The sequence below is a fragment of the Pelobates fuscus genome, chromosome 13 (genome assembly GCF_036172605.1).
Source record: "Pelobates fuscus isolate aPelFus1 chromosome 13, aPelFus1.pri, whole genome shotgun sequence".
Taxonomy (NCBI): Eukaryota; Metazoa; Chordata; class Amphibia; order Anura; family Pelobatidae; genus Pelobates; species Pelobates fuscus.
The window spans coordinates 97,502,715-97,516,937 of record NC_086329.1 but is presented as its reverse complement, the minus strand read 5'-3'; the positions used below and the strand labels follow the sequence as shown (position 1 = coordinate 97,516,937).

General features: G+C 40.0%; 1 protein-coding gene across 1 annotated transcript in view; it reads right to left on the bottom strand.

The window, feature by feature from the left end:
- The window catches only part of LOC134582822 (coxsackievirus and adenovirus receptor-like), a 39,519-nt gene that overhangs the window by 1,412 nt on the left and 23,884 nt on the right, over nt 1-14,223 (bottom strand). The window contains exons 2-6 of the mRNA XM_063439490.1: nt 9,659-9,828; nt 8,035-8,239; nt 7,763-7,921; nt 3,835-3,957; nt 689-824 (exon numbers count right to left, since the gene is read on the bottom strand). Coding sequence (XP_063295560.1) covers nt 689-824; nt 3,835-3,957; nt 7,763-7,921; nt 8,035-8,239; nt 9,659-9,828 — 793 coding nt within the window. The remainder of the gene's footprint in view (nt 1-688; nt 825-3,834; nt 3,958-7,762; nt 7,922-8,034; nt 8,240-9,658; nt 9,829-14,223) is intronic.

The window sequence follows — 14,223 nt, the reverse complement described above, 5'->3', positions numbered from 1 at the left end:
GTGAATCCTGTTTACCAAGAACAACTAACAAGAAGAGAGCAGAGCAGATACCTGGGTGCAGAATTTTTTTGTGTCCCCAGGTGGATGTGGTCATCTTACTAATTCCTCGTCATTGGAAATCTCCAGTACAGACATGCATGTTTCTATGGAATGGTAACTCCACCTCTCCATCTGTAAGCCCCAAACCTTTTTGTAATCAAACACATTCTCACTGACAGACACACACACACACTCCCTGATTTGACACACATTAACAGAAACACTCTTAATGACAGACACACTCTCAATGACAGACACACTCTCTCAGATTTGAAACACACTCACTGACAGAGACACTCATGCTGACAGTTGCACACACTCAATGACAGTCACACATTCTCACTGAATTGACACACACTCACTGACAGTCACACTGACACACACTCTCAATAACACACACACTCTCACTGACTTGAAACAGACTCACTGACAGGCACAGAAAATCCACTGACAGACACACACTCACACATTTAATTTTCTTGTGACAAGTTCCTCTCAGCCGCCCTTCTGACACCTGGATGCGGTGCACCCGCCCAGGATCATCCCTACCCGTTACCAATACATTTACGAATTAATAATGGGTAAGAGTTTTAAAAGCATTACCCCATAACATTAACTATGAAATATATAGGTGGTCGCTGTCCATTACCTGATATCATTGGCGAGTTCCTTTTCATAGCGCCTCTTGTTACAGCAACAGATAAGGCACCAGATGAGCAGAAGCAGGAGTAGTAAAAGCAGAATGGCCCCTATAACGGCCCCAGCTATTATGGCAGCACGGTTGCCTAATATAGAGGTAAGAGAGATACTGTCATTTTCAGGATATCCATGAGTTCACACATTAATTTTCTTTTATTCCATTCTATAAAAGTATTCCCGCCACAGTTACATATTCACCCAGAGCTTGGATTTTGAAATGTTCTTCATTATGTCTTTGCTATGTTGTTAAAGAACTTGTTTCTTGTATCTTAAAGCACTACTAGCCAGGTCTTAAAGTTACTAGCAATCACAAAAGAGCAAGCGCACAACCTTTAGTATTGGCCAAACATGTACCTGCAACCAGGGTCAGTAAACAATGATTTTTGCAAAAAACTTGTCTATGCATGTGAACGTGTGGGTCTAGCTGTGTGAAGTGTCTGTGCATGTTAATGTGTGGGTCTAGCTGTGCGAAGTGTCTGTGCATGTGAATGTGTGGGTCTAGCTGTGTGAAGTGTCTGTGCATGTTAATGTGTGGGTCTAGCTGTGTGAAGTGTCTGTGCATGTTAATGTGTGGGTCTAGCTGTGTGAAGTGTCTGTGCATGTGAATGTGTGGATCTATCTGTGTGAAGTGTCTGTGCATGTTAATGTGTGGGTCTGGCTGTGTGAATTGTCTGTGCATGTGAATGTGTGGGTCTAGCTGTGTGAAGTGTCTGTGCATGTGAATGTGTGTGTCTAGCTGTGTGAAGTGTCTGTGCATGTGAATGTGTGGGTCTTGCTGTGTAAAGTGTCTGTGCATGTGAATGTGTTGGTCTAGTGGTGTGAAGTGCATGTGAATGCTGAAGTCCCTGTGAGAGAGACTGGTGTGTGAAAGCAGAGGTTTGCTCTCTGACCCTTTTGACAAACGTTTTACATAAACCTAAACTTTATACAAGAGGTGGACAGTGGTTGATATGAGTAATGGGAGTTAGAATGTAAGGTGTGTGAAGAGTTGGGATATGTGTGAGTTAGGGTAGAGATGGCAGTGGTAGCTTGGTGGGAGTAGGTGAGTTAAGAGCTGGAGGGGGTGGGGTTAGTCAGGACAAAGGGACATGGGAAGGAGTGAGAGGTGGCACAATAGTGATAGTTTTGGGCATTGGAAGTACAGTAGGAGTTGGGGTGAAGGAGAAATGATATGATAGTGGGGTGAGTGGTAAGTACAATGGGAGTTGCGATGGGTGGACAGTGGAAGTTAGGGCTGAGTGGGCAGAGTTAGGAAGGGTGAAAAGCCCGCTCCTAAAGTTCAACAAAACTTTACTATGCCCAGGGGCGTATTAGTCGCGAGGCAAACAAGGCGTTTGCCTTGGGTGGCATTTTCCAGGTGAGTGGCAAAAAAATCCGCCCCCAAATGCCCAGGGCAAATGTCTTGTTAGCCTTGCGGCTAACTGACAAGCCGGGCGGGCGGCGCTGGTGAGGGAGCACTTTCCCCTGAGCTGTCACTCTGCGCGCGCAAGGGAGCTGAGCAGACAGCTCAGGGGAAAGTGCTCCCTCGCCAGCACCTCCTGCCCGGCAGCCCTACTAGACCCCAGGGAAAGGGAGAACCCACCCCCAGCATTCCCAAAGGTAAGGAGGCTGGGGTGGTTAAATTTAAAAAAGTGTGTTAATGTGAGTGAGTGTGCGTGTCTGTCAGTGTGTGTCAGTGTGTGTGTGTCTGTTAGTGAGTGAGTGTGTCTGTGTGTGTTAGTGAGTGTGTGTGTGTCTGTTAGTCGTTGAAATATTCCAATTTCATAGTTTTGCATTACACTACTTTGACACTGTTGGTATTATTATCTAAATCAGGAATTGTTCAGAATTTGTTAGGGAATGTATCATTTTAAGTAAAATTAAGGAAATTAGGAAAAATTATCCAACTAAACTATTTTTCATCTTGGATTTTATTTTTAATATCCCCTGGCCTGTTCTGTTCCGTGTAGAAGGTATAGACTATAGAATGAATAAACGTGTACTAATGTGTAGACAAACTGTGCTGAAATTATACTATAGCTAAAATGGAGATTTTTATTATAATTATTATTTTTTTTATATAGCGCTATTATGCACTTAATAATGTATGATAGTGTAAACACGTTTTCAGGGTTTAATATGTACTAGAAAAAAGGCCTGTGATCTGCTTTACAGCCATATTTGCTTAATGACACTGGTTTGGGACTAGCCTCCTTTTAGCAAGGTATGCCTGTATCTGGCAGTATCCTACTTAACATGGGAATAAAAGCTGATATCACAGTTTGTATAATAGCTACAGGGTAACAACACATAAACCAAAGGGGTAGGAAGAGGTGGTAAAAAAATGAAAATATTTTCTACACAGCTCCATAAACAGCAATATTATAGATCATGTCTGCAGTCAAACTGCTCAATTAGAGTTTGTTTGACTGAGTGTGATATAATAACTTCTAAAGTTAACACACTGTGCTGTAAGATCTGATTGAAAATAAAATAATTTATTTCATGGAGGCAGTGTCATTCACAGCCAGGGGGAGCTGTGGCTAGGGCTTCATAAACCAAGTGACTTAACTCCTAAATACCTGAGAATTGAGCAGTGAGTCTATACACTAAAACTGCTTCATTAAGCTGTATTGGTGCTTAGAGCCTAGTGACCTAGTCATGTGACCTATTCATGTGTTCTAATTTCCAGTTCTTTATTTTTTTATTTCTAATGTGGTGTAACACAGGGGTGCCCAAAAGGTAGATGCCCAAATGTTTTAAAACGACATCTTCCATGTTGCTTTGTCATTCTAAATGCATTCTAAAGGCTTGCAAAGCATCATGGGGTTGTGGTTCTACAACATCTGGGGATCTCTCTTTTGGGCACCCCTAGTATAACAGAAGTATACCCACCTCAGTGGATACCACTTAAATGCCAAATTGCTGCTGCCAGTACACTTTTTTTTTTTACTTAATTTTGGTTTGAAATCATACACAACAAATCAAACACTAGCTTTTCATGTGTGGCACGTCCATTACCTCAGATATGACCATGTACTTCTAAACTCAAAACTTTGTGTTTTGTACTGTGAATGATTTATTTGAAGGAGCCATAGTAGGTAGGTGCTGACTTACTTGATGAAACAGTGAGTTCTACTGAACAACGTCCTACGCCCACTGTGTTCCCCACAGAGCACTGGTACGTCCCGGCATATGCTTGGGAGATATTCTTGATAAAAAGGTCCCCGGTGACTGCACCTGCAGTGTTGTAAAATAGAACATCAGACCAAAGCTTTCTGTATTTTTAAACTTATAAAGTAAATAGCGGTAATACCATACTGTGCAAACTTTGTTTAGATCGACTAGCTCAAAGGACACCTGTATATCTTCTGCCAACGTTGAAAGCCATGCTAGGTTTAAATAAAAGTCCTCGGAAATGTCTGGGTATCTTCGGTATCTAGACTGAAGTAGACTTTGGCAATCCCTATTTCCTGGGCCAAAGAGGGACCAAGGATACTGATATCAGAACCATTCAGGTAGATTCTAGACAAAACTGATTCTTATAAGGTTCAGCGTGGCAAAATACACATGCAAACATTTGGACTGCTCTGATATATCTTTTTTTTGTTACTAATTTAAAAATTTAAGAAAACACAGAATCTTGCTATACAGACATGAAAATACTATTTTCCAATTACTCTTCTCCCCCTCTCTTGACTGCTTACCCATCTATTTATTTTGGCTATCCTCATTTCTGCCCCACTACAACCAGTGCGTTTTCCCCACTTGAGAAAATGTCCCTATCCATTTGGTTGGTCTTCTGCCCATTTGCAGAGATCTGTCTGTCTAGACCACTGCTCCGCTCCACCCTTCTTAATGCCCTCTTTCCCCAGCAAGGGGACACAAATATTATATAATTCAACTGCAAGGGTTCCAATTTACTTTTTTTCTATCTGTTGCTCATTTTATCCCTCTGTGACATGGCAATTTTTATATGAAAAACATATTTGCATGACATTGACTTGATACATGAAATGTATAGCTATCACATAAAGATTATTATAAACCAGCAATCTGGTGTATAGATAGCTGTTTCCACAAATGTAAAAAGCTAAATTATACAAAAGTGTGCAATTTGTGTTTTTAATGTATTTATCCTGTAGAGAAAGAACCTTTAGACAGTATAAACTTTATTTTATCTTTTATTATTTTACACAGGGTCTAAATTATTAGTATAAACCAAAAAATACAGTTATTCTCACATTCAGTACGTGTGATAAAAATAGATAAATAAAAATGGTCAAATACCCTGCTTGTACTTGTAATGCAAAAAATAATGTCTGTATTTGAGCATAATATCTGCATACAGAAAGTTCAGTTAAATCAAATGTTTGATAGCAATCTCTTTAACCCCTTAAGGACACACGACATGTGTGACATGTCATGATTCCCTTTTATTCCAGACGTTTGGTACTTAAGGGGTTAATGCTAAGAGGCGAGTGAGAGTAACCATTCACTCCTCTCAATGGTATGAAAGTTTAATTAATTGTTTGGAAGGGAAGGCTGTCATTTTCAGGACATTTACAGACATTAAATTGGTGAAATATTGATATCTCTGCCAACTGGTCATCTCTGCCATGAAGGTTAAGCCAGGTAAATAAATTTTGTTTTTCAAATCAAATGAAAGTTAAAACTTTCATACACAATTTTGGAAGTGAAGGGGTTAATCTCTCCAATTGATTAATTTTCAGTTGGCCTGCGTGCCAAATATGTTTCTGTGCAACCATATTTTAATGTTATAATCTAAGACTTGCTACCAGCATCAAATATTTCCAATTTTCCTGAACACCTGTATTACACATTTCAGAGCAATATCTTTTTGACGCGTCCTGTTCCGTTCTGCGCAGATGTCTGACCTTGGTTTCTGGTATCCAGTACTCTTTTTACAATTCTTGTTTAGTTTTTCTGGTTTTCTTTATGCTGGGTTTTCTGGGTTCATTCCTTTATTCCGTTCCTGGGATTCCCAGTCTCCTGGATTCCTTTAAATATTGATTTTTGTTGCCACACCCATTCCTTTGCCAATTAATCCTTTTTGTTCCTGCAAGCAGTCGTCTTGTTTCATCTGCTCCTTTATTTGCAGGTAAGTGCTGTGTGTGTTTTATTATTGTTTTTATAGTCATGCATATCTAGGCAGTTAGGACCCACCGTAATTGGAGTACTTTGGCGCAGTGGTGGGCTGCATACATCTTGGTCATTTATGTATGTCTAAGTCTCCAATGTTTTACATATATAGTACTTAGTTATGTCTCCTCTTGTTTTTCTTTGTATCTCTTGTCTTGTTTTATTTTGTCTTGTATTCCCAGTTCATGTACACTCCTGTCCTTGAAATCCACTAAGGGATATTGCTGGACCGCTTCCACTGGAGCATGGTGGATGAATAGGCAGACTCAAAAGGCCCAGGAGGCAATCAAGAACCAAATTGTATAAAAAGGAAATTTATTGAGGCACAATTGCCCAATAGAATATATAAAAAAAAATCATATGTAAAAACAGATTTTATTCATTTGTTTTTACATATGATTTTTTTTTTTATAAATTCTATTGGGCAATTGTGCCTCAATAAATTTCCTTTTTATACAATTTGGTTCCTGATTGCCTCCTGAGCCTTTTGAGTCTGCCTATTCATCCACCATCCTCCAGTGGAAGCGGTTCAGCAATATCCCTTAGTGGATTTCAAGGCGCTTATTTCATTCATATCTTGTGAGTGCAACCATTATTGCAGCGTGCCATTTAATTTAATTGTACATCACTATGTGTTGTTTGTTTTCTTTTAGCTCCTAGCTGTATCCCTTTTTTCCATGTTTCTACACATCTGATATTGAAGAGGTCTAAGTGGGAAAGACCTCTAGAGGAGCTATTTTGTTATTATTCAGTTAAGTACATTTTATTCATATATGTGATATATGAATTATTTCTTTTTCGTTATACACTCCTGTCCTGTTCATGTTTCCCTCATGTATTTATGTACAGGTTTTTGGTTCTGCTTTCTGTCCTTCTCCGGTTTTGGGTTCTTCTAGTCTTGTCTTGTTTTCTTGTTTGGTGCCTGTTCTAGTCTTACCATGTTTCTAGTACTGGGTACTTATCTTCTTAATATCAGCTCCTGGCTTCTGCTAAGCTGCATCAGGGCCCTGGAATGTGGCCGCACAAACCATGGTGCTTAACCACAGGGGGCGCATAGTTACCCTGCACCAGACCCTGATTGTCAATTTCCACGCTGAGACTCTCATCATCAGGCATACAGGTCTCCGGATCACCACCCGTGACACTTTTATTACAATTACACTAAATAAATAACCTGCATTCCTATTGTAGAAGTATAAAAATTAAGCTTTATTACATTATCAAAAATGTAAGGATAAACAGAAAAAATCTATATACACGCGTAGTTGCACAATTGATAAATCAGAAAATTCATCTATATACACAGTATTCACAGTAACCAAACAGATATTTCATATAGATATAATACAACATAAAAATGCCTTTGTGTATGTCTATATATACCTATCTGGTAGTGACTCTCATTCACCCTTGACAAAGGCCTCCTGTGCTGAAATGTTTGCTGTCTGCGGTACCCCCTGATTACCAATTGTACAGCAACTTATATATTTTTTTGGTTTGCATTTTTGAGTATATAATTTTTCTTTATATTATTTTGCTTTTGTGTGTTATATCTGTATGAAATACCTGTTTGCCTCCTGTGAATACTGTGTATATAGACTAATTACATGCATAATGTTTTCTGATTTATGAAATGTGCTACAAGGGATGTATACAGATTATTTCAGTTTATTCTTATATTTTTGAGAATGTAATAAAGCTTATTTTTTATAGTGCAGGTTATTTATTTAGTGTATTACTTTGATTATACCACATGAGAGAGTGGTTGTTTACCGTGAGCACCCTTTCTTTTTGAAATGCATGCTGTACAATTTTGGTTACCCTTACATGCATTGACCTTTGCATTTCTTACAATTACTCTACAATGTGCAATGCTACCTACCCATGTTTAGCGCTGGAGTTGTAGGGTTGGCAGCTCCACTAGTCTTTTCCCAGCTGAAACTGAGTGGAGTAGATGCACCTTCTGCTCTGCACATTAGCGTCACATCTTTCCCTTGGGTCTGATCACCTTCAATCAAACAACGAGGATTGGACGGAGGAACTGAATAAAGACATAACTAAGGATGAACACAGCTACTAAATATGGTTCAAATTCATCTGTTATTCTTCAACCTTAAATCTGTGTGTAGTAACAGACGTTGGGGCCAGCTTTACCTTGCACAATCAAGGTGACCTTTCTTGATGCTAATCCAGGATACTTCTTCACTTTACACTCATAGGTCCCAGAATCTTTGGCCTCAAGATATGAGATAGTTATAGAGGCATCTCCATTGTTAGGAACGCCAGCTGTGAAAGCCACACGTTTCATCAACTCAGGAGGACCTCTGGAGACCACATTATTGTCCATGTAGGTTAAGATCTAGATGGGAAGACAAAGCATATGTTTTGTGTTTTTGTTTTCTGCTTCTTTAGGGTCGATGCCTTATGTCATAAAATTGCCCATGATTCAGCATCATCAGAATATAACTTTTTTTCCTCTGGATTCTGATTGACTGCTGACATCAAATGCTCTCCACATACTTTTATTTTTATCAATAACTTTCAATATGGATGTAAACAATGTGATGTAAGATGGACAGTTCCACCAAGAAAACGGTCCGATATTCAAGTGGTCATTATAGATAAATGTGTTGGAAATATTAATAATTTGCTGAAAATATTGTTTTAAACTGATTTATGGAAACAAAATGTATACCAGGTTAGAACTAGCAAGGGGGCTATTACCCCCAGTAGCATGCTGGATTTCTGGACTTCAGTCTCCCACCATTTTCCTGCTGAAAAGCAGTGAGAGAGATGTTGGAATTACTGTTTACACACTACTTAGTGAGGCAAAAGGTAGGGATTGCCTAGAGCCTTTGATAACTCATTGCTCTGTGGGTTTCTGCATGAGCTGTAGCCAATCTCTCAGTTCTTCATTAACTAACTTATTTACCAGGAGACTGCAATATCTCAGGCTGACCATGCTGCCAGTCCATGATGTGTATATGTGGTGTTCTTGGAGGTGTTTTTTGAGATTAGACAGTTCTCCGTGACACTGGAGTCATTAGAAACAGAGGCTGCATCTCCTAAGCATGCAGAGATCTATGTGAATGTTCCATCATGCTATGTACACCATATACTGATGGAGGCTCCAGGGATACACACCTCGCTACTCCAGGACCCCCATCAACCAAACATATTCAATAGATGTCAAATGAGTAGGACCATCCACACGGAGATCTGAGAATTTTATGTGCAGAAAACCGCCATTCATTTTACTTGCACCCCTGGCCAAAAGTTGCAGGCCCTTCCCTTCTTTAACCCCTTAAGGACACATGACATGTGTGACATGTCATGATTCCCTTTTATTCCAGAAGTTTGGTCCTTAAGGGGTTAAATGTATTTTTTCTTGTAAACTGGAAATTCCAATTACAGTGATATATGTAAATGTATAGATAGGAACAGTTATAAATGAAATATGCATGTGTTGTCCTTCTGTTGTTGAACAGATATTAGCTCCTTCCCTGTGCAACAGACTGAATAATGTAATGTTTAAATGATTGTTTTAGTCCACTATACACTTCACTTTGAACTCTGCAGTCCAGTTTGAACTCTGTAGTCATCTATGCAGTCCAGTTTGAACTCTGCAACTCTCCATAGTCTCTATAAACTGGGCCCTGGGGATATCAACTATGGAGTCTTGCATGGAGTCAGACTCAATACGTCCATCTGTTAAAAAAAAATACTCCTTACTTATTACATTTGAAATACAGAAGCAATATGCATCTCAGATACTTACTATTTTGTCCAGTGCGGTGCTATCTGGGTTCATTACGGTCCATTCAATATCTAGATTCCCAGTTTCAGCGGGGTCCAGGGTATAGGTGCATCCAAGCTGTACAGTCTCACCAGCTGCCTTGTAAACGGTCTGTGTGTCGGGCTCCGAGATGGTCACTGATTTTAACTGAACTGTGAAAAAGCAGAGTAAGCGGTCATCAGAGAGTGGCAAAGCTCTAGATCCAGTGTAGGCAGCAGTTAGTCCACTAGATGGTGCTAAATTACACCACCCTTGGTCTCAAAAATAGTGGCATATGTCTGCAGCTAGGGTGGGTTCCCAAATATATATTTATATTCTAACATTTTTTATTATTTTTGCAATTTGAAATGTTATACTTTTTAAAGAAAACCCAAAGAAGTGAAGGTGTGAACACATAGGTGATGTTTCCCATTTATGTGTACACACAAAATGAAGACATTTAAATAAACTAATTGTTCTCATTTGTTACACCACAGGGTTTATCCATGCAATTACAATGTAAGTAGAATATGCAATCATTAAGAATAGTACTCTGCAATATCATTGGGTCTTGGAGTGTCTGGATTCGTATCAATTTTCACTTAGCATAGAGCTCCTTAAAACCATCATCAGACTGGGACGGGTCTTAAAGAAGCTATCTTATAATGCATTGATGATGATGATGATTATTATTATATTTATATAGCTCCAACAAATACTGTAATGCTTTACAATGTGTGGACTAACAAACATGTAATTGTAACCAGACAAGTTTGACGACAGAAACAGAGGGGTTGAGTGCCCTGCTCAATGAGCTTACATGCTAGAGGGAGTGGGGTAGAGTGACACAAAAGGTAAGGGAAATATATTGGTAGAATAGTATTCAATGAAGAATTAGTGTGTTTGTTTTTTTTAAATGACAGTTGCAGGAATTGACTCACTTGGGAGCCATTAACAGTTTAATTGATATGCTTTTGTGAAAAAGTGAGTTTTTAATGATTTTTTTGAAGGAAAGGAGACTGGTTGAGCGTCGAACAGAAAAGGGATGGGAGATGATCTCTAATTGATAATTATGTCATACGTTCATTGGAGTCATATAAGGTAGCCAGTTCCAGTATGTTGGACAGCTGCAGGACAGAAGGATCTGTACTTAAAGAAGAGCTGTACGTAAAATCTCAGTGTGTTGTTTTTAGATATTGTCTAGGAATCATGAAAAGTACACATAGCTCTGGGTCAAAGGGAATTGTGCACTTTGTTACACATTTAAATCACATACTAGTTGCCAAAAGGAGTGTCGTTTCTGGTAACGCCGTCAAATACAGAGCTAAGTGCCTATGTCTGGCCTGTATCCCAAGTACTATGGGAAAGAAGAGGGGTTGATACAGGACGAGCAAGCAGAAGCCAAGTACCACCCGTACAAACTATCCTGATAAAAAAAAATCCTGAAAAAGTGCAAAATATATTTTGCTTAGAGATTTGTAAATATATTGACCAGTGTATTGCATCTAAATGAATCCCTGAATCCCCAACTCCCATGCAATGACAAATGTACGACTTACCTGGAGGTTAGAGAGAGCAATGCATAACAAAGCAATGTCAGGTTAGGTTTGGTTGGAGATGTAGTGCCCCAAAGATGGTGTTACACTAAACCATCAGTTCTTATGCCTTGTGTCAGGACTTAAAAATTGTGACCCAATGTATTTCAGTGAATCCCATTGATTGGGACAGATAGATCGTATTCAACGGGCCACAAGCAAGTGGCCAATATTATTTGTTATTGTCGCATCACAGCTCTCCACACTCTAAGTCAGGGGTAGGCAACCTCCGGCACTAGTGCCATGCACGGCACTCAAGGTGTCTTTGCACGGCACTCAAGGCTGCTACAGCCAAACAAGCTCTGGCTTATCAGGAGTCCCAGTGAAACTTCAGATATCTGCTAATACGAAGAGGTGGTGAAGGAAAATCCTCAATTTATACATTGCAGCACATAGAGTAAGTGATCTCAGATCACTTCCTCCCAACACTTGTGAATGGGAATCCACAATGTAGTAGAGCAGCCTGCAGCTGCTGTTGCAGCTCCTGTCCTTGACCTGTACCTGGCCAGCTTGGTCCCCATTGGACCCCAGGGAAGCCATCCACACTGCTAGATTTACACAGAAATGCAGAATAACCCTCCCCTCATACAAATAATACTAACAGCCCACAAACAAACATATATACAATCCGCACAACGATACAAAGCAATTACAGTATGTGACAGACCCCTCTGTCTTGGAACTATGTTCTATTCCGTTGCCTTCGTCTATGTTAACCGCAGCTTAATTGGTGAACGTTGGGAGGTCGCTGTTCGTGTAACTCCCACGTGGCTGTAGCCATTTTAAAGTCCCGAACGGCCAGCGGTGTTCGGCACCCAAACTATGGAACTGAAAACGGACACTATTTTGCACGAACACCGCTGAAGCCGCCGACCTCCCTTCTCTGCCATCCAGCACACGAACGTAGGTCTGTTCGGTACTTTACGGCACGAATAGACGCACCCCAGATAGCCATCCCATGGAGCCCGTTCGTATACCGAAAGACAATGTGAAAGACTTTGGCTCCATGGCGATTGAACTGTATGCATAGGATCTGAGCGGCATTCGGTAATAATGTGCGCTCAGATCCCAGCTATCTGGGGATACGTTGAATGTGGGGATTCTGTTCATGTAATGTAAAGTATTTGATTTTATTGTATTTTTATGTTCAGGTACAAAATGGAGTTTAGCCTCTATCCATGGAGATAATTGGATTACTTCCCAATTATCTCCAAGATAGAGAGGAGGGTTTATCTACATCAAAGGGGAGTGTTTATGCTTGTGCCACTGTGATTGGCTACTGTATCCACATTGTCCCAGTCTTCCATCTGGTCCCCTAGGGGAGTGTCCACCAGCTGGGAGACCTGCATAAATACCGGGCATGTAGCCTTCAATAAACCAGATCTCTGCTTAACCCTCAATACGGAGCTTGGTCTCGTACTTGGGGGTATTGGATTCGTATGATTTACTCGTTTGGCTGTTTGGCTCATGAAAGATTTCGTATGGATCCTGTTCGGCTAATTGGAACTGCTGTTAGCTGCTTCTTCATTCGGAAAGGGAACGTCCTCAGCGGTATTAACCCCTCTTATACCAGGGTGTACAGTAACAGTATAAATAACACAAGCAGAATACGGCAGCATACACACCTCAATTTAACAAAAATAGGACCGGCACGCTACGGGACATCTCAATCCTATATCCGCACAGTGCTGCTAAAAGGTTGCCTACCCCTGCTCTAAGTGATCCCCCTTTGTTAATAGTCTGATGAAGGTATTATGCTGAAAGTATTTTGTTTTATATTTTATTTAAGAATGGGCCATGAGCTGATTTTAAAATTAAGGATGGGATGTAAAATCTGTCGTAGTACATCATTTGGCTCACTGTCTAAAAAGTTAAAGAACTTTTTTTTTTTGTTGTTCGAGTATGTTAAGTAGTTTATAGGTTGTACTTTTACTGAAAATACAAAAAGGCACTTGAGATATTTCAGAGACTTCATATCCTTTGCCCTGGGGTTGAAATTAGAAATGCTATGTTGATATTGGCCAAGAAAGAAACAAATGTCATGTTGGGGAAAAGTTCAGTTTCTGTTTGTAGATGTCCAATAGCTAATATAGAGATATGTTAAAGAGAGATTGTTTGGTAACAGGAGACACATCTTGGGTGGAACCCAGGAGTATTATAAAAGTTTTATTAGGGGGCAACAAACGAGCTCTCTGTACATTCCCACTGTGGATGGAGGTACAGCTATATGGAGTGCAGTATTATGAGCTAATATCAAAGTTGTATAATAGTTAAGAACATCGGGAACCCCTTGCCCTCCTGCCTTTATATTCTTATTGTAACTTTTTTATTACAGGGAGTGCAGAATTATTAGGCAAGTTGTATTTTTGAGGATTAATTTTATTATTGAACAACAACCATGTTCTCAATGAACCCAAAAAACTCATTAATATCAAAGCTGAATATTTTTGGAAGTAGTTTTTAGTTTGTTTTTAGTTATAGCTATTTTAGGGGGATAGCTGTGTGTGCAGGTGATGTCATTAGATTTTCTTCTTTTATACCCTTTCTTGCCAGCCACGCTGTGGAGTACCTGGACGCGTGTGATGGAGCATTGTCCTGCATGAAAATCATGTTTTTCTTGAAGGATGCAGACTTCTTCCTGTACCACTGCTTGAAGAAGGTGTCTTCCAGAAACTGGCAGTAGGACTGGGAGTTGAGCTTGACTCCATCCTCAACCCGAAAAGGCCCCACAAGCTCATCTTTGATGATACCAGCCCAAACCAGTACTCCACCTCCACCTTGCTGGCATCTGAGTCGGACTGGAGCTCTCTGCCCTTTACCAATCCATCCATCTGGCCCATCAAGACTCACTCTCATTTCATCAGTCCATAAAACCTTAGAAAAATCAGTCTTGAGATATTTCTTGGCCCAGTCTTGACGTTTCAGCTTGTGTGTCTTGTTCAGTGGTGGTCGTCTTTCTGCCTTTCTTACCTT